Source organism: Echeneis naucrates, chromosome 6, assembly GCF_900963305.1.
Source record: "Echeneis naucrates chromosome 6, fEcheNa1.1, whole genome shotgun sequence".
In the NCBI taxonomy this organism is placed as follows: domain Eukaryota; kingdom Metazoa; phylum Chordata; class Actinopteri; order Carangiformes; family Echeneidae; genus Echeneis; species Echeneis naucrates.
Window position 1 is genome coordinate 3,520,441 of NC_042516.1, and position 18,421 is coordinate 3,538,861.

Here is an 18,421-nt window from a genome sequence, read left to right on the forward strand (position 1 = left end):
AAGTAATGAATGCATGGACTAGTTTTTCTGCCTCATCTTGAGAGACGGTGTTTCTGTTTTTCCTAATGTTTCTCAGGTGGAAGAAAGATTCCCTCCTGACTTGTTCTATGTGAGGACATGTCCTGGTCAAAAGTTACTCCAAGTTTTCCTACAGTGGAGCTAGAAGCCAAACTAATGCCGTCCAGACTGATGAGATGATTAGATAGCATTTCTCTAAGGTGCTTAGTGCCGAGTACAATAACTTCAGTTTTGTCAGAGTTAAGGAGTAAGACATTTTGGATCATCCAGACTTTTATGTCTTCAAGACTAAAGGAAGCAGATAAAGAGCGAAGAGGATTGGTCCAAGTGCCGAACCCTGTGGTGCTGACTACAGTGCATGAGGAGGCCCTATTGTGAACAAACTGATGTGAAGCTGATAAATAGATTTTAAACCACCTTAGTACAGTTCCTTTCATGCCAATTTCATGTTCCTGTCTCTGTAGTAAAATGTTATGATCTATCGTGTTGAATGCAGCACTGAGATCTAAGAGGAAAAGTATGGAGGCTGATCCATTGTCTGAGGGCATTGGAATATCATTGGAGACTTTAACCACCACTGTTTCTGTGTTATGGAGCAGAAACAGTGGTGGTGTTATGGAGCAGAAAGCAACAGGGACTTGTCAATAATTCTCAGCAGACTAGCAGGAAATGCAAGCGATAGATTCAAGAAGATGGGAGACATAATTTACTCCTGTGGTGTCGAAAGATTTGGGGTGCAAGATAGAAAGAGGGTTTAAAGAGTATAGGTAGCTAAATCTAGATGGCAAAGAGAAATGGAGAAATTAGTTAAAGAAGGAAGACAATTAAGAAAGCAATGGAAAAGAGCTACAGAGGAAGAGAGGCAGGGAATTAATGTGTTGCAAGAGGGGTTGAGAAGTAGGCTAAGAGTACTCAGAAGGGCTGAATATCTTAGGAAAAATTAAATAAAGTAAATAAAGAATATGTAAGGACAGTGTTTTACAGGGACCCATTCAAGTTTGCTAAAGGATTGTTTAACCAGGAAAGGGGACAGCAGCTCAAAGCAACAAAGGAAGAAGTAGAAGAGTACCTGAAAAACACATAATCAGATTTTGAGCAGAATAGAGTAGTAGGGCTTCCACCTGACATGCCACAATTTCCTGCTCCAACACACCTGATTCAAATGAGTGGCTCCTTATCAGACCTCAGCAGAGCTTGATGACAACCTGGTAATTTGAATCAGGTGTGTTGGAGCAGGGTGACATCTAAAACATACAGGACAGTTTGTTCAAGAAGGAGGGACAGTTAATACGATAACAAGGAGGCAAGGCAGCTTAGAGGATGCTAGTGACTGGGAGATGCAGGTAGATTTAGGAGGAAAGCTTGTTGTTCCCCAGGAAATAGCCTGTACAAAGCTAAGGCCTGATATAATTTTGTGGTCTAGGAGTAGAATGAGAGTATATTTCATAGAGCTGACTATGCCATGGGAGGATTCAGTTAAAGAAACATATAAAAGGAAAAAGCTCAGGTATGCAGATCTAGGTAAGGATGCTGAGCAACGAGGGTGGAAGGTTAGGATTTGTCCAGTGGAAGTAGGATGTAGAGGGTTTGTAGCAAGATCTGGTGTTGCTTTGTTGAGGGAGTTAGGAGGAAGGGGACAGAGTGGGAGGAAAATAGTCAAAGAAATGTCAGATGAGACCGTAAGATCCAGTCAGTGGATTTGAATTAGAAGAAGTAATAGTAGCTGGGGGCCCAGCATGGGGCACTCTTAACATAGACAGACTCTAGGGAGAAGCACAGGAAGAACTCCAGGAAGAGGAAGTGTAGAGTGCGGCCTGTTTGAGCCTCTCTGAGACCAAGCGGTTAGTCCAGGTGAGTTGGTCTGCATTGGTTTGGTTTGATTATAGGACTGTTCAGGTTAGTTTGTTTGCTGAATCTGCTAGTGTAGCTTATCCTCCACCTCCTGCACCCTCTATACTTTCATGCCCCCTACCCGAACCAGGGTCTGTATCCCCACCCCGCTTTCATTGGTGCAGTTGGAGAGAGGTCAGAATAGTTGACAGTAGTGCTGCTCGAGATAGTTGTCTTTGTGTGAGGAGCGGTGATGGCTGGCATTAGGGGGGTGACCTTGGGACGCCAGTGATCACTGTCTAGCCTCCTGGAGGTGTTGTGGGACTAACTAGACGAAACACCGGTGAAAGGAGGTTCCCACCTGATGACCCCAAAGACATGTTAGCTATCACTGCTCACTGGCCTAGTTAGATATTGTCTGTAGGGCACATAGGCAGGGCAAAGTTTGTTGTAAGGGAGTTAATCACTGAGTCTGGTCCATTTTTTGTTGCACATGTTTTTGTGTTTACTCTAAAATATGATAGACTCTAAATCGTGACTGAAACTCTTCGAGCAAGCCGTTCCTGTGCAGATGGTCATGTAATCGGTTTTACCAACCAATCCCTCCCCCCCGACTGTTGATGTGTGTTGAAGTTTTCCCCACAGCCAAATACATGAGAACTCACAAAAGCTCTCATCATGCAAATTGTTTCAAGCAGACTCAGCAATGACAATACAACAATATCTGTCAGTGAGCGGAAAAACGGTTGGAAAAATCAAACCGCCAAATTTTATGCAGAGACAAGGCTACTCTGACAAAGGCTGTTCCCACAGTTGAAATGCAAATGAAGCCCTAACCCTAACCCAGGGTTAGATTACAACCTGGACGCAGCTAATTGGAAATTTATTAATGATGACAATTAAATACAGGCAATGGTCCAACCAAAAGTCAAGTACTTTTCATTGAACACTGGGAAGAGAAAATGTTGTGTTATTGACCCAGCCTGTCCTCTGTGTTTTCCAGGGTACATACCCGGAAAGACACACATCAGCTATAGGACCCCTGCATGACCTGAAGCCCAGGAACTAGTCACCGGAAAAGGACCTGCAAAGGAAGAACTGCGGTTACTGTAGGAGGCAAAGGGGCTTCCAATTGCTGCTGACCTCACAGACTACAGTAAAGGCAGCTGAAAGTACAGTCCGGATCCACTGTACAGATTCCATAGCCCTTTCATGCTTTCTCACCTGCTGTACACACACACACACACACACCCAGCAAAGCTGAGCCAACATTGACCAGTACAGATAATGGTGCAAGCCTTGCGCTGCCCTAATCTGCTCCAGCAATTCCCACATTGCAATTACACATTCCTGAGGCAAACACTGCAAAATAGTGACACTCTGCAAACAAGTATCCTCTGCTAGATGATAAGTAATGGACCTCAGTCCTCCATGCTATTGTAAATTGGATTGGATAACTCTGGTGCAGGAGATTAATAGAGTGTATCTTATTTTGGCTAGAGATGTAAACACCTCACAGCATGCCTGTCCACAGAAAGGTGTTCTGCGCAGTGTAACAAGTCATCTGACAGGTACAGGTGCAGAGTAAGGGCATGGGCACAGATTCCTGTTATGTCTGTATGGCCATAAACCCTCTCTTAATTATGGTGGGTAATCCCTTTGAGAGACTGAACTGCACCATTTGCCTCTGTCCCACAGACTGCTTGCTAGTGAAAGGCTTACATTCAGCTGGACCATTTTGGTCAGAAAATTGCCAATAACATCCACATTTTATGATTGAAAAGTTTGAAAACATAACTTAACAATACGGTCAATATAATGATGCTTGTCACAAGATAGACCAGGGTTGTGATTTTCTCTATCTGATGTATTTGGATATTGATGCTGGCTAATCAAATACATGGTCAGTTGGATTTCCATTCTCCATCCCACAGGCAAAAGAGAGATGCGAATGTGTCTCCGTCTGACAAATCACCTGTGTTCAGAGGCTTGCAACCAAGTTACATCTGGGTTTCAATTTTGATTCTCCTATTGGGTAATTATTAGCATAAATATTGATTATATAAATTACATTGACTACCGCCAACAGCACATAACCAAATGCACTAGTGAGAGCTGTGAGGCATTGAATCAACAGGGCAATGCCTCACCCAGAATGACCCTCCAAACCTGTCTTGCAGTGGACATGCAGCTAGCAGAAAAAGGATGGCATGTTCACCCTCTTTGTTAATGAATGTTGCACCCTCATTCCTAGCAATATGGCCCCAAGTGGAACCTTTAGAAAGGCCATGACCAAACACCACCTATTCTCTGTCGAGTTAAAGGGTAATGTAGATGTTGATGACTATGCTGGGATGTTTGACTCAGTGCTGGAATAGTTTGAGCCCGTCAACACACAGATTTAATCGTCTTTTTAATCATCAGATTTAAGCGCCTGGCCGGGCACTACGTGGTTGTTGTATCAGTCCATGTGTTAGAGAGCTCATCAAAAGAGAAATTGAAAAGTCAGTTTCCCACCAAATGATACAATTTCAGCCTATCCAAGAAGTTGATAAGGGTGACGATTTGCCCAACTTATTTCCCTTTTCCAATTGGATTCCTATTTTTTCTGATATACATCTGTAAACAACTTTCTTTTGTAAATAATGCCTAGATGAGAAGTGCTGTGATGTGACATTATTGATGTTTTTATGATATCTTGTTGACCAAAAAATGTAAAAAAAAAAAAAAAAAAAAAAAAAAAAAAGATTTGCTTAGTCTCCTGTTTAGACTGCACCATCTCAAAGCCTTCATTATTTCCTGCACCAGTTTCAACACAGCTTTATGGATAATAATTTATAAAACCCTAATGTTGTGTGACTCCTCAACTGTGCGCTCACTCCCTTGCGGGAAAAGCAGCTGACCCTTTCTTCAGAAAGTTCTTATTAAAGAATCAACATAGCAGACCATTGGGACGGTCAGATTGTTTTCAGATTTCCCCCACAGGGGTCAGAGGAGCCATTTCAGAAATTCGTGTTTGGACAGAGTAACAAGTGTCATCCATGTGAGATGACATCTTTGCAACAATGTCAGGACACCAATAGAGACCTTTAGCTTATATAAAGTTTCAAGTTCACAACAACATGACACCAAATGAAATGTTTGTTTATAGGTAGGAAAACTAATTTCAGAATGAATGAATGAATGAGTGAATGAATGTGGTATGGTTTGGATGGCAGCACTGAGGGCCCAATGAGCCTCTGTGTGACTGATTAGGTGCTTTTAATTTTATATTGAGTTTTTATACAAAATGCATTTTCTTCAGACACTGTTAAGAAATTTAAAACATACTTTTGATCACATTTCTGCTTTAACATTCAAAATTGTTGAAGATTGTTTTTGATAAATTTGGTCAGTTTCATTTTCTCACAAAGTTTTTATTATGGTCTTTTTTGTTTTTTGTTTTTTTTTCTCCACTCATGTATCTCATGTTTTTACTTTGTGTCTTTGTCCTGTTTCCCAAGGGTGGATATATTTCACCTGTGCTCAATAATGTTTTCCCCCCTTTGCATTCAGGCCTTGTTTATGCAAGACTTTGTATTTGTGTTCTTGTTATCGCTTTACAACTAAGATGTGTTTTTGTCATTATGGACCCTGTTTCCTACAAAAACTTAACAAATGACCTAACAACTTTTTAAACATATTTTCATTTATCTTAGTTATGATTCACTATATATTTGATGCCATTAGATGGGAATCAGTTGAATATCCCCAACATGAGTTTATGGCATCCTGATACATAATAGATAACGATATATGGATCATCATGGATATCTTTTGACATCATTTGACAGAAATAATGACACCAGTTGCCCTTGGCTCAGTTTTTTCTCCTCCTTATCAGGAAATTACTCATAACCAAAAAGAAAATTTCAAAAATGTTGATGGATGTGTTTTGAAGCTTAAGGTTGCTGAGAGCATCAAGTTAATATTCACTGGTTAACGTTGACAGTGAAACCCTCATAAATATGTCCTCAGGGTGCTTGCTCACCGTCAGCTTTAACACTCTGCCCACGCATATGCCCACGCACATGGATAAAGTGCAGACACACAAACATGCATGCAGCGCAGTCAAATAAACATGAAACACATGCACAAAAAAAAAAACAAACCCATGTATCACACAGTTGCACACACACCCACATGCTACCTAACCGAGATGGCAGAGGATCTCTGCAGGCAGGCAGTGCCGACAGGCTGAGCCAAAATAATGTCTTGAATTCAGTAACCTCAGCCGTCATATCACCAACTGAATCAGAGTAGATAGGCAGTCTGACTGCCTATTCAGCTAAACAAGTTAAAGTCACTAAAATGAACACAGCATTCTAAAGATGTGCCCTGGCGGCTCAACGGAGACAGTGGTTTAAGCCAAAAATATTTAGAAATGCTTGGAAACAACCATTTGTTTGTGTTATTTGTGTCTGCTCCCCAACCTAAAAAAATATTCTTCTATAACAGAAATGAATTTTGCTAGTTAGCCCCAGCAGCTTCAAACACCTCCAACTTCAACTGGGAAATCCGTTTCTTGAAATAAAGTGGCCAATAACATTGAAAGTCTCCTAAAGCTGTTTTGCACATGTTAATTCTTCTCACACCCTGTGACTTTTGACACAAACATGAGTATCTGCAGTTTTGCTTTAACCACTGACAGTTGTGTGGCTGTGAACAGGCTCCATTTGGGCCTCGGTCTTTCAGAAGGCATGGCCTGAATATGTTGAGGGACACACCTGTCACAGCTATTGATTGCACTGTGGGTGTTTCCTCTTATGTTTTTGGTGATACACCCAGCTTCTGCATCCTGCACAAGGTTGCAGGAGTTTGTGTGGGGCATGTGAGGGTAGTTTCTCCTGCCCACCTGATGAGTAACTGTAACTGAGTTGATGAACTGATGAGTAACTCATTCTGAGAAGCAAAATGTAACAGAGTTAATGCATTAGGTTTATTTTGTAATGGTGACACACCATTAGTGGCTCTTCCAACACATTTTTAAAAGAGGAAGTTTCCATGTGTGAGTGGACTAATGGAATAATAATTATAATCATTTGTAATAATCATGTATTGGTCTTCTAATGGTCTGGCCTGAAGGGAATCTTTCTTTTTCTACTTTTCATGAACTTCTGTTTAAAATGATTTGCCTTGTGTGTCTCCAGGGGTCTATTCCAGACAGTAGGCTTAGGAAGACGCCTCCTAAAACTGAAACAAAGGACATTCTTTTTTTTTCTCCAGAAACTGAGATCATTCAAACACAGTTTTTCCTTCATACTAATCTACATCAAAATATAGATATGTGGCAGTGGCAGAGGTTTATGCAGCCAACATGACCCCTTTTATAGATTGCTTTATCCTCAACTCGGATGAAAATGTGTAATTTTAACACAGAGAATCTGTGGATATCATGACACCAGTCAGTTTGACAGTCAGGTCCTTTGCACTAAAACATCTACTGTAGATTCATCACTGTGACAAATAAAAAATCTCACTGAAGCTTTGGACACAGGAGACCTGGATCAGTGGAGAATCCTTTCTCACATTCATCACTGATGAACACACTGATTATATTCATATTTCTGAGTGGGGAAGGCAGATGTGTAGCTGGGCCTCAAAAACTGGACTCACCGCTGACTACTCTAAAACAGACATTGGACTGAATGTAGACTACAGAGAGCGTAAATTTACTATGTGATGAAATACATGTCATTTGATGATGCTGGTGCTTTAACTGGACAAATTACAAACTGGAAGCTTCAAAAACCATCACAGTGGATGAAGATCAAGTCTGGAACGAAGAAATCTAAGCTTCTCTTGTTAGGATTCATCGTCTCAGAGTTCAGCATCAAGCTAAGCAGGTGCTTTAGCAACTTCTACATCTTTAGATTACAACAATGCAACAATACAAACTACCTTAAGGTATTTTCACACATATGATATATTTTGATTATTAAAAAATTAATAATGCAATATCAACAAATCTGAAAAGAAAACTGTGAAGATATGTTCTCTGAATAAAAAATTAAATAAAAGCTTATGCAGTGTGAGCATAGAGGCAGGTGGATGGTGGGGAGGGAGAAGCATTAATATGAAAGTTTCCCTCTACAGTTATTGGCTACAAGGAGTGGCAACACATACACACACACACACACACACAGGCAGACAATCACAGACATTCGTAACAAGCAGACATATACACATTAAGTGAACTACAAATATAGCCACACTTCTAGTCACAGGTACAGAGAGGGAGTCTATCACCTGGATGATGTGCCTATTTAGGTCAGTGTAAAAGGGAGCTGAATGGAGTCTGACTGACTCGTAAATAGCTGGGTGAGGAGTAAATAAAAGAGACAAATTCAGACTGCAGGCAGCCACGCACAGAGAGGCAAGGTAAACACACACACACACACAGTCCTCAGTCAGAAGTGTATCATAACATATGCACACACTCAACCATTGCAAAATGAACACACAAACATTCAGTGGGGATAAGGATCACTAATTAAAAAAAAAAAAAAAAACATCAGGTGCCATCCATTCAGTTCAGATTTTTACAAATCAAATCAAATTCAAATTTATTAATATAGCACACAAATTCCAATTGAGTTACTTTAAGGTACTTTACAGATAGCATAAGTCTAGACTGCATGTGGCTCTTTCATCCCTCTGTCGTGGCTCCCTGTGGCTTTGAATAATGTGAATAAATATTTATTAAGTCATTCATTCATCTACAACCGCTTATACCAGTGTGAACAAATACTGTATATTCATTTTCAATAGTTAAGTCTTTTTAGTAAGTTTTTTTTTCACTGTAAAAGTCATGATTGAAGATTGTAATATGATCTTGCAACATAAAAAAAAGTTTCAATAATTTGTCGATCAAAATATGTGTCACAAGGTGCGTAAATGCGTGACCTTGATGACAGGCTAGTGACTTATTTTGAGCTAAACATGAATACTACCACAAAAAAGAAAAAGAAAAGTTCCTGAGGAAAAAAGAACCTTCTATTTACTATTTACTATTTCATAAATGCAACAATACTGTTCTTATACACATAGCATGTGATGAAACTATATATGCAGTATTATCTTTATGATAGTGGTTAAAGAGGTTGTTGCAGCTACAGGTGGGTTTTACTTAGTAGAAATTGGGCGCACAAATGGCTCTTTTAATGCTGAAGGTTGCTGACCCCTGGTCTAGACTAAACCCAACAAATCCCTCCATGAGTACTCACTTGGCCACATTGCCATGGAAACACTTCCCTTAAGACGCAGTCACTGAAGTGTTGTTGTGTTGGAAAATCTCACTGTAAATGTCTTCATTTTTTCCCTTTGCAATACACATTTTTTTGTAATATATATTATATGTCAGAGGACTTTATTTGCTGATATGGTAAGCTGTTGCTTATTTTCACATCCATGAGTATGTAGCAATATTAGCATTCATTTTCGCTCAAGTTAATGTCTACCTAATGAATCTACAGTCAATATCCGTTTTTGTCACTCTATCTGGTATTTACTATGTTTAGTATTCCTGAATCCTTGCCAGCTCACTGAATGTGCCTATTGTTTTGTACTGGTTTAGTTGTGTATCGGCTTTTAAAGCTTCTAAAGAGAGTCTGCTGTCAAAAACAGCACTGTGGTGGTGGTAGTTGTTGGGAAAGAGAAAGTTGAGGGGTAGACATCTAATCAATGAACTCAAACTCACAATAACCCAGTAACACCCAGGGGAGCTGTAGATAGTGCTTTGCCTAATATAAAACACATTACCTTACAACCTGTACTGCTTGGGCTGTGTTTCACTTAAAACAACATACACTGCTCATGTGTTTGCCTCAGTAGATACAGCACAGACTGAAGGATGCTCCATTAATAAGTCATCAAATCAATCAAAGCCCAATAGGAAAAAAAAGGGCAGACACCAAGAAATGGACATAAAAGTGAAGAAATGCCAAAACCAATGTAAATATGAACTAGAAAATTAATTAATACATTCATTAATCTTTTATTGCTTATCCATTCTCAGGTTGCAGGGGGTGCTGGAACCAATCCCAGCTCAGTCTGGGTGAGGGCGGGGTACACCCTGGACAGGTCACTAGTCCATCACAGGGCCAACACACAGAGACAGACAGAGACCAAAACCACTCACACTCATCGGACAATTTAGAGTCACCAGTTAACCCAAACATGATGTCTTTGGACGGTGGGAGGAAACCCACACAGGCAAAAGGAGAACATGTTAGCAGAAGGACAGACAGAAAAAGTTGTCTTGTTGTGAGGTAACAGCGCTAACCACTATGCCACCATGCTGCCCCCCCAGAAAATGCAATAGAAGTATACAACAAAATGAAATATGTGGTAACAGACTTATGAATAAGTCTAGAGAGCTAGCGCCTCACATTTGGAAAGGATGACTCCAGAGAAGCACAGCTTTGTAAAGCCTCAGACAAACTCTTACTGTAAGAATGAGGGGTGAAGCTTTTGTTGGTATGGTTGATAAAAATCAGCTATTTCGCCAGCAGAAACACAAATAAAGTATGTTAGAAACTGATTCACACTGGCATTTTAAAAAAAGTGGCATGATCTAACAGGTTACACTACAAACAGATACTGCGGCTGATAGACATTTTCCAACAAGACGGCTAAACTAGAAGCTGGTTGGGTTTCTTTGGATTTATGACTGGGGCTAAGAAGAGAAACTGGATTGTCGGTCACTTCTGACAGAAGAGTTGAAGAGCTGTTGAAGAGGAAGAAGATGAGTATTAGGGTCATAGAGATGAAGTGATGATTTCTTCTGTCCACTTCTGTCCAGGAGAAAAAAGGGAACCAGGACTAGTACCATTACCTTGTATTGTGGTTTGCCTTCTAATACTTAGGGCTGTGCATATAGGTCACGAACCTAGAGCAAATACCAGCAGTGAACCAAGGTGAAGTGCAGCAATGAGAGGATGTGGAGGGGGAAAACAGAGAAACTATGTGACAGATGTGATTGAACTCTGCCTTCAAGACTCAACCTCCCTCCAAAAAAAAAACAAAAAACCCCAAAACAACAACAACAACAAAAAACTGCTTCACCTTTTAGCAGCAATGAATAACAACAGTTATAAGATAAGATGCACTGTGCTGATAAGCTTTGGTCCAGTGCTTTCTGCAGCACCAGCTTCTAACAAACTCCAGTAAATATACAATCACTGTTATACATTATACAATGAATGTATGACAATGACCAACAGCTAAGTGTATCCCGATATTAGCAATTTGACAGATAAATAGGCTTAGGAAACCACTGCTTCAATTTGCAATGTTTAACTACATTTTGTTATTTTGTTTGCAGATGATAATGGAGTATTTAAGGTGCTGCAAGAAGAAAAATAAATCAGTTTTGAAGTGCAAGTATGTCATGCAAGAAAAAAGAGAGAACAATTAAAATGTAAAAATTACACTGAATAATTTTTTTAATTGTCATGAGTAAATGTATTTAAATGTGTTTGAAAGCATTTTCACACCTAACACCTTCTAGCAAATTCACTGAAAGTACTCTTAATTTTTTGCATACAAGTGACAGTGTGGACTTTCATGAATTTGCATAACCTGAAATCACTTAAATGTTGCTGAGAAATAAAGAATTATCTACTTTGCGTGTTTCCCTTTTATTTTTGCAGAAAACTCTTTCCCACATGCAGCTCACAAAATTTGTAGAAACATCCTTGATACAAATGTTTCTATTCTATCAAAAACAACTCTGACCACATGTACTTTATTGTACATTTTTCTTTCATATCTGCCTGAGTAGGGAGAAAAAACAGCCTGGATCTTTCATCCCACAGCTACGCTATTCTCTGCTAAACTTGCCGTGTTATTAAAGGTTTCAGACATTTTGTACTAATTTTTGCTGATCTTCAACAAGGTGATGAACAGTAATTTACTATCTTGAGCATGTGTGTAATTGTGTAAATGATGGCTAAAGTTTTATTATTTTAAATAGTCAACATGGGTGACCCTAAGGCATCTGCCTTTAGGAGAGATGCCTTAGGGTCATGTTTGAGTTATTACTCACACATACTAGAATTTTGGAAGGGTCTGCGCTTCCCTGAGAGTTCAGCCAACAGAAAAATGATAATTCGCACATGAACAGTTTGTAAATACTAAAAGCGCAACCGAAAGCACAACCAAGGAGCACAGACAAGCACAAACACAACTATGTGTTTCTAGGTGATCAACTTGGCTCCACCTGCATGGATGTATCATGATTATCATCCATGTTTATTTTCATTGTTTTCAATTTGTAAAGTCACAAATCACAACAAGGGCATCTCCACAAGGTTAATCACAATTAGCATTCCCTGGAAACGCTTTTATTGTTGTCTGTTCTAGTTGTGGTTATGCATTTGGTTAGGTTGCCAATTTTTGGAGTATACATGTTGTGGTACTGACGATGTGCTGAGAACAAAGGGAGGCCTATGGCCACATCCAAAGCCTGATAAGAGGTGAGCTGAAAACAAAGAAACAAAGGATTCTTTGAAAATCGCGCCAAGATGCTGAGCAGGTAAGGTCGTGCCTAAGGCCCAGGTTGGGTGGACACAGGGTCACATTGGTCAGAAGCACCATAAACTCACAGGACACAGGACATAGGACTGTCAATGCTCCAAGAAGATAAAAGGGAGAAGCAGCAAGCTCAGTTGGTACATGTCAAGAAAGACCAGAGCTCTTCTTCAGCCAGTTCGACCCAAAGTAAGAGACTAATAGTGTCTGGGCAGAACTATTATCTTAGAGTGTACAGTTGAAATTACTGGCAATATTTTTAACTTTGGTAATTAGGACTGCCGCTTCTACACTGCTAAGTATTGTATTGCTGTTCTACCACTCGCATTCACACTCAGACCTACAAACAATTGAGAGTCACCAGTTAATGTAAACATGCATGTCTTTGGACGGTGAGAGAAAACCAGAAGATTATTATAAAAAATAGAAACAATTGTGAAAATTAGAAAAATATCATATTTTTTAAAGTCAACTGGTATTCAGAAATGTTGCACCGTTATGTTATTTTGATTTGATGGTTGCAAGCCAGTCAATCTAACACCTTCAAGTCAATCTTACAAATCAATATTGTACCTCAGGTTCAATTAGATTGAGGCACTGATGCATAGACAGTGAAAGTGCCAGACAAACGGACGTCCAATGCATCTGAGGACTCAGCCCCTGGCAGCAGGTGGGCAGTGCAGGAGGAAGTCCTCCACTAATAACCCTGAGCTGTCAGTCACTTTATGGATGGGCAATGGCTTCACATTAGTGCAGCTCAATATGGCTCAACTCTAGCGGGAGACCACACCGCAAGAGACAGATCAGAGGAGGGAGGAAAAAGGGATGACAGACAGTGTGAGATAAATGAAGATGGACAAAAAAGGTGACCACCTAGAGAGAAAGGAGTGAGGAAATTTGTCAATAAAGAGAGGGAGGAGACAAGAACAGAAGCAAAACGGAGGTACACTTCAACTGAGAGAGATGGCAGCATTGCGTGTTTGTCAGACTCTTAGGCAGTTGAAAAAAAATACAGTAGTCAGACTTAAAGATGCTGTTTTTCTTATTGCTATCAAGTCAAAGATAACATTTCTAGCCTTTTACTTACCATCAAAGAAGAAATATTTGAGTTCAGTTTAAACTTCATTTCTTACACAAGAGCTGTCTCCAGAGATGGACAGCAACAACGTTAACTCTTATTTTCTTTTACTGTAGTTGTCATGCTAACCAGCCAGCCCTGGCACAACTCATCACTTTCCCATAGCATGTCACTGTAGCACCCAGTTCTGTAATCAGAGGGTTCATAACAGCGCTTGTCTTGGAAGCACAACAATGGCTTACACTCGTGAAAAGCTGCACCCCCCACCACCACCTCTTGCAAAATACCATCTTTAGAAGGAGACTCTTCCCCACAGTTTGAAGATACCACTGCAGAACCTTCTTTTGTTGTTGTTGTGATCAGTGCAATGGCACCCCTGTGTCATGGTGCCATCTTCTTAGAAGTTGGAAAGTTTTAGGTTATCTGTTTACCCAATTTGCACCAATCTTGGTGGAGGGACAATGATTTGTTACTGAATCCCTGTCTCAAGTCAAGTCAAGACATCTTTATTATCCTGCGAAGGGGCAATTCTTGTGCAGATGGCAGTCACCCTAAATACTCAATATGAACCATTAAGTGTCACATAGTTAACAAGATGACCATAAATGACCACATTGAGTCCTTTAGGGACAATTTTTTTTTAACCCATTTGTTCTACATTTTCGTCTTTAAAAATCTTCGTCCTGATGGGAGCAGCAAGAACACACTGTGGACCTCACCTTATACACATGATATAGATCATTAAGTGGAATTTATACAAGCTTACTACATGCTTAGACAACTCCCTGCTGTTGGTTGTTATTCCTTATGGACAGTGACCCAAAACAACAAACAAAGGTAAAAGTAAATACTGCATTGATAAAATGAGAGTAAAACATTTTCATAAAAGTGTAGCTGACATTAAAATTGCAACGCTTGCAATAAAAAGTGTACAAACTGAAGGGGCTCTCTTGCCCATCAGTGTGTACACTGCATTAACATGCGATTCCAAGTTGAATTTTTTGTCTACCGCGGTGCCAAGACATTTATAATTTTCTACAGACAGTTCATTAATGAACACAAGAGATGTAGATGGAGGATTTTTCCTAATTTCGATTACCATCTCTTTTGTCTTGGCCACATTGATTGCAAGGATGATTTACACCACTCAATGAAATCAGATATAACTGGGCTGTGGTCAGGTTTGTTGCTGTCCATAAAGGTCAGGATTATAATCTGATACCTCATTTCATTCTTAGGGTAAATAATTATTGATATTTCAAACACTTCTCAGGAAGTTGGCTTTGCCATGTGATACAGCTTTTGGCTTTAGATACTCCTTATATAAACTTTCACAGTACTGAATTAACCATCTTAAATAACTGGGGAAAACCTATTGTAAGTGCTATCAATAATCAGTGTAAATTGTAAAAATTATGCACTTTCAAAGACATCATGCATACATGTAAACAAAAGAGGAGAAATTAAAAAAGAGGGATAAAGCAATCATAGTTGGCTGCTAACAAAAGAAAACAATACTGAAGGGTGAGAAAGTGTGTAATTCAGTGCAATAGGAGACAAAGATGATTTCATAGTAGCGGTAACGTGGCCTTGCCTGACCAGTTACTAACTCCCTACCCGCCACACTTCACCTGACAGCACAGTACGTACAGTAACAAGCTCACCGTGGAAATCAGTGTGGAGGGTATTTAACTGAACACGGACACAGAAGGACAAACCGACCCAGTGTGGCCGAATGGAAGGCCAGTGTGTGTGTGTGTATTCAACAAAACCTTCTGTTAACCTTGCAGCTGTCAATCTTAATGTTACCGTATTTGTTTCTTATCGTTCGATGACTCCACTATCCTCTTCCCTAGTCTAAGCCTCAGGGGAGACTGATCTCAGTCACACACACGCAGAAGCTCAGACACACAGCTGTTAAATTATGTAATAGAAGTGCTGCGAGGACAGAGAAGTCTGGGCTCTGGGCTCTCTGGGGTGATTTCTCTACATCTGCACCAGCTGACCACAGTAGAGATATCAGCAGGATGTACGTACATACTTACAGATAAGCTAGTGTGTATGCACACTCAGAAGTCTGCTTCAGACGCCCCATCTCCTTCAGAATAGGGGTTCCGTCAGCCACTCCATGCTGTCAATTGTTCAACTGAGTGTGCTACAGCTGCTGGTCAACAAATTGGTGGTAGGTGCAGCAAGGCCCATTGTTCCCAAGTTACTCTCTGGGCATGATTTGAACAGTACACTGTTAGCCACATTCTCCTCATTATCACATGAGTGGTTAAACTACTGCATCCTTGCAGAGCTGAGGTCTAATCTGCCGTTACAGCCTGTGAGGGACCTTCAACAGACCTGTCAATCAATGAGGGGTGGAAAGCAGCTTACAACAGGCCTTTTTCACAGTGTATATGTATATTGACTTTTTAGAGGATGGAAAGCATTTCATTCAATTGAAAAGCATTTTCAGGTTAAATAAATAATATTAGCAATGTCACTCTGTGTGACTCAGTACTCTTCATTCTGATAAAGCTATTGCTCTGCTAGACATAATTTCGAAATAGTGTCATTTTCACAACTGCGAACAACTCTCTTATGTCTGGATAACCATCAATTTACTGCTGGTTGCACACATTTCAGAGCCCTTCTCTGGAATTAGTCTCCAAAATTCCTCTCAAAACACAGCACAAAATGACCAGAGCAAGCCAGCATGTCATGAGTCTTGACAATTTCAGCAACCTGTAACGTTTAATGCTTTGACCTAAAGGAGGGAGCTCAATCCCTAGATGAAGGGTTCAGTCTCTTTTCTAAGACTACATTTGACTTCATTGGTAACAAAGTGATTAAGGTTTTAATGAGAAACTGATAAACTGAAGTCTACACAGACTAATACTTTCAGCAGCACAGTGCCTCTAATTTCCACTGTAGAAAGCTTTTCCCTCTGCTCAGAGCTTTTTGCTCTGAACTCCTGTTCTCACTGTAAGGCCTGTCTGATTACTTCATACCATCCACACAGAGAGGTAAGAGACACTCCCTTAGTATTCTGGTGGTCCTCATTTTCTGCCAAAATAGCCCTCTTGAAGCCTGGACTCCTTTAGACCTGTGAGCGTCTGAGCTGTGGTATCTGGGCCAAGACGTTAGCAGCAGATCCTTTAAGTCCTGGAAGTTGTGAGGTGGCGCCTCCATGGATTGAACTTGTTTGTCCAGCACATCCCACAAGTGCTGGCTTGGATTGAGATCTGAGGAATTTGGAGCCAAGTCAACACATTGTTGCAGTCTGGTAGCGAGCTTTTTGGACCACAAAGGCCAGTCCTCATTCCCCATGCCCATAACATAATATTATAACACCCATGCCTTGTGTGATTTCTTTATTCACACCTCCCCTCCAGACTCCTTACACCATAGAGAGCAATAAACTGGAATTTTGGAATCTCTCTCAGCAGCATTTTACAAGATTAAAAATTTAATGTGGCGCTGCCTGACCCTAAATTTTGCTAAATGTTAAGTCCCATTGTGATGCTGGAATTTGAACAGAAACTGGTGTGAATGACACCATTTCTTTTTTTCCATTGTGTTTTCAGTAGGAGCAATGTAAAGCAACCACCTCATACAGAATGTGGCAGCTCCGAATAGGGTAAACATAGTGGCATACATACTGTAGTAAATAGGGAGTTGTAGTTTATCCCACATCAGGGCATTAATACTGAGCACACATTAACATAGAAACATCCTACCAACAATTTGAAATATGTAAGCTACAACCAAAGTCCTAATGGTGCCTACCGTTTAATCAGGAGGTGGGAATATGCTGATTGCAGGGACTCACAAGATGAAGACGTGGCATAAGAAGTAAATGAGATTGGACAATATTCAGTCACACACAAAAAAAACAAAAAACAAAGGAGCTTGTTCAGATTTGTTGTTGAGACAGAACGTTTGAGGTGGATGATATACTTATTAAGTGGGCTCAATGAAGAAGAAATGCTTTTGTGTCTGACTCATACATCTTTCCTTTGATGTACAGACAGACAGACAGACAGACACACACACACACACACACACACACACACACACACACACACACACACACACACACACACATACACACATTGCTGTGTATTACCTTTGAAGGCATTTGTGGCCGGTAATTCAGTTTCCTGCATACTGCTCCTTCCCGCACTCTGTCAGCTGCTGCCGATGCTGCGATGGATGCCAATGGACCAACCTTAACCAGTCAGAGCCGCAGCCACTGGTGGGAGGGAGGGTGGCCGAGAGGAAGGAGCAGCGCCTGCCAGTCTCACTGCCATCTTTCTTCATCAACAGTCTATGTGTGGGTATAAAAGGCTGCTGCCTGTCACACTTAGGAGCAGATGACTGTCTCTCTGCTCCTCAGTGCTGGCTGAGTCGTCTGGCTCGTCTTGACACCCTCACCAGGTGCACAGCTGTCTAGTCAACTAGACTGGATGATAGTTTAGATGTTGTTTGATGTGTTGCTACTACTGAAGGCCCAAGACCTTGGTTATGAATTGAAAGCTAAGACAAAATGGAGCATTAACAGAGGAGATACAGGGATTGGACGAAAGCAGATGCTAGTTTTGGAAGTTGCAGCGTGGGTGTATCTAAACTCTGTGGCCTACAGCCATGACCACTGCCCTTAACAAAAAATCTATATCTTGGCTTTTATGTCTCCTCTGAAATCAGGTCTGACTCTTAAAGGTGGTACTGGGAAACATGCTGTGTCCTTGGCTTCTTTTCTCTTGCTTGTTTTCTTTTTCTCCTTTCCTCGTCTTTTCCTCTTATGCCTTTTGTCCCACTGCTGCACTCTCGAGCTCAGCACGTGGTAGCGAGACAGTCTCACATTGGCACAACAGCACAACAGCTAGAGAAAAGAGAGAAAAACACAGACAGGAACAGAGATTAAGAATAAAA

The 18,421-nt window shown here is 40.6% G+C and overlaps 1 protein-coding gene across 2 annotated transcripts in view; it reads right to left on the minus strand.

Moving 5' to 3' along the window:
• The window catches only part of LOC115045596 (low-density lipoprotein receptor class A domain-containing protein 4), a 193,200-nt gene that overhangs the window by 98,223 nt on the left and 76,556 nt on the right, over positions 1-18,421 (minus strand). For both annotated transcript variants that reach the window (XM_029505361.1, XM_029505360.1), the window contains exon 2: positions 17,616-18,371. In XM_029505361.1, coding sequence (XP_029361221.1) covers positions 17,616-17,655 — 40 coding nt within the window. In that variant the 5' untranslated portion in view covers positions 17,656-18,371. The remainder of the gene's footprint in view (positions 1-17,615; positions 18,372-18,421) is intronic.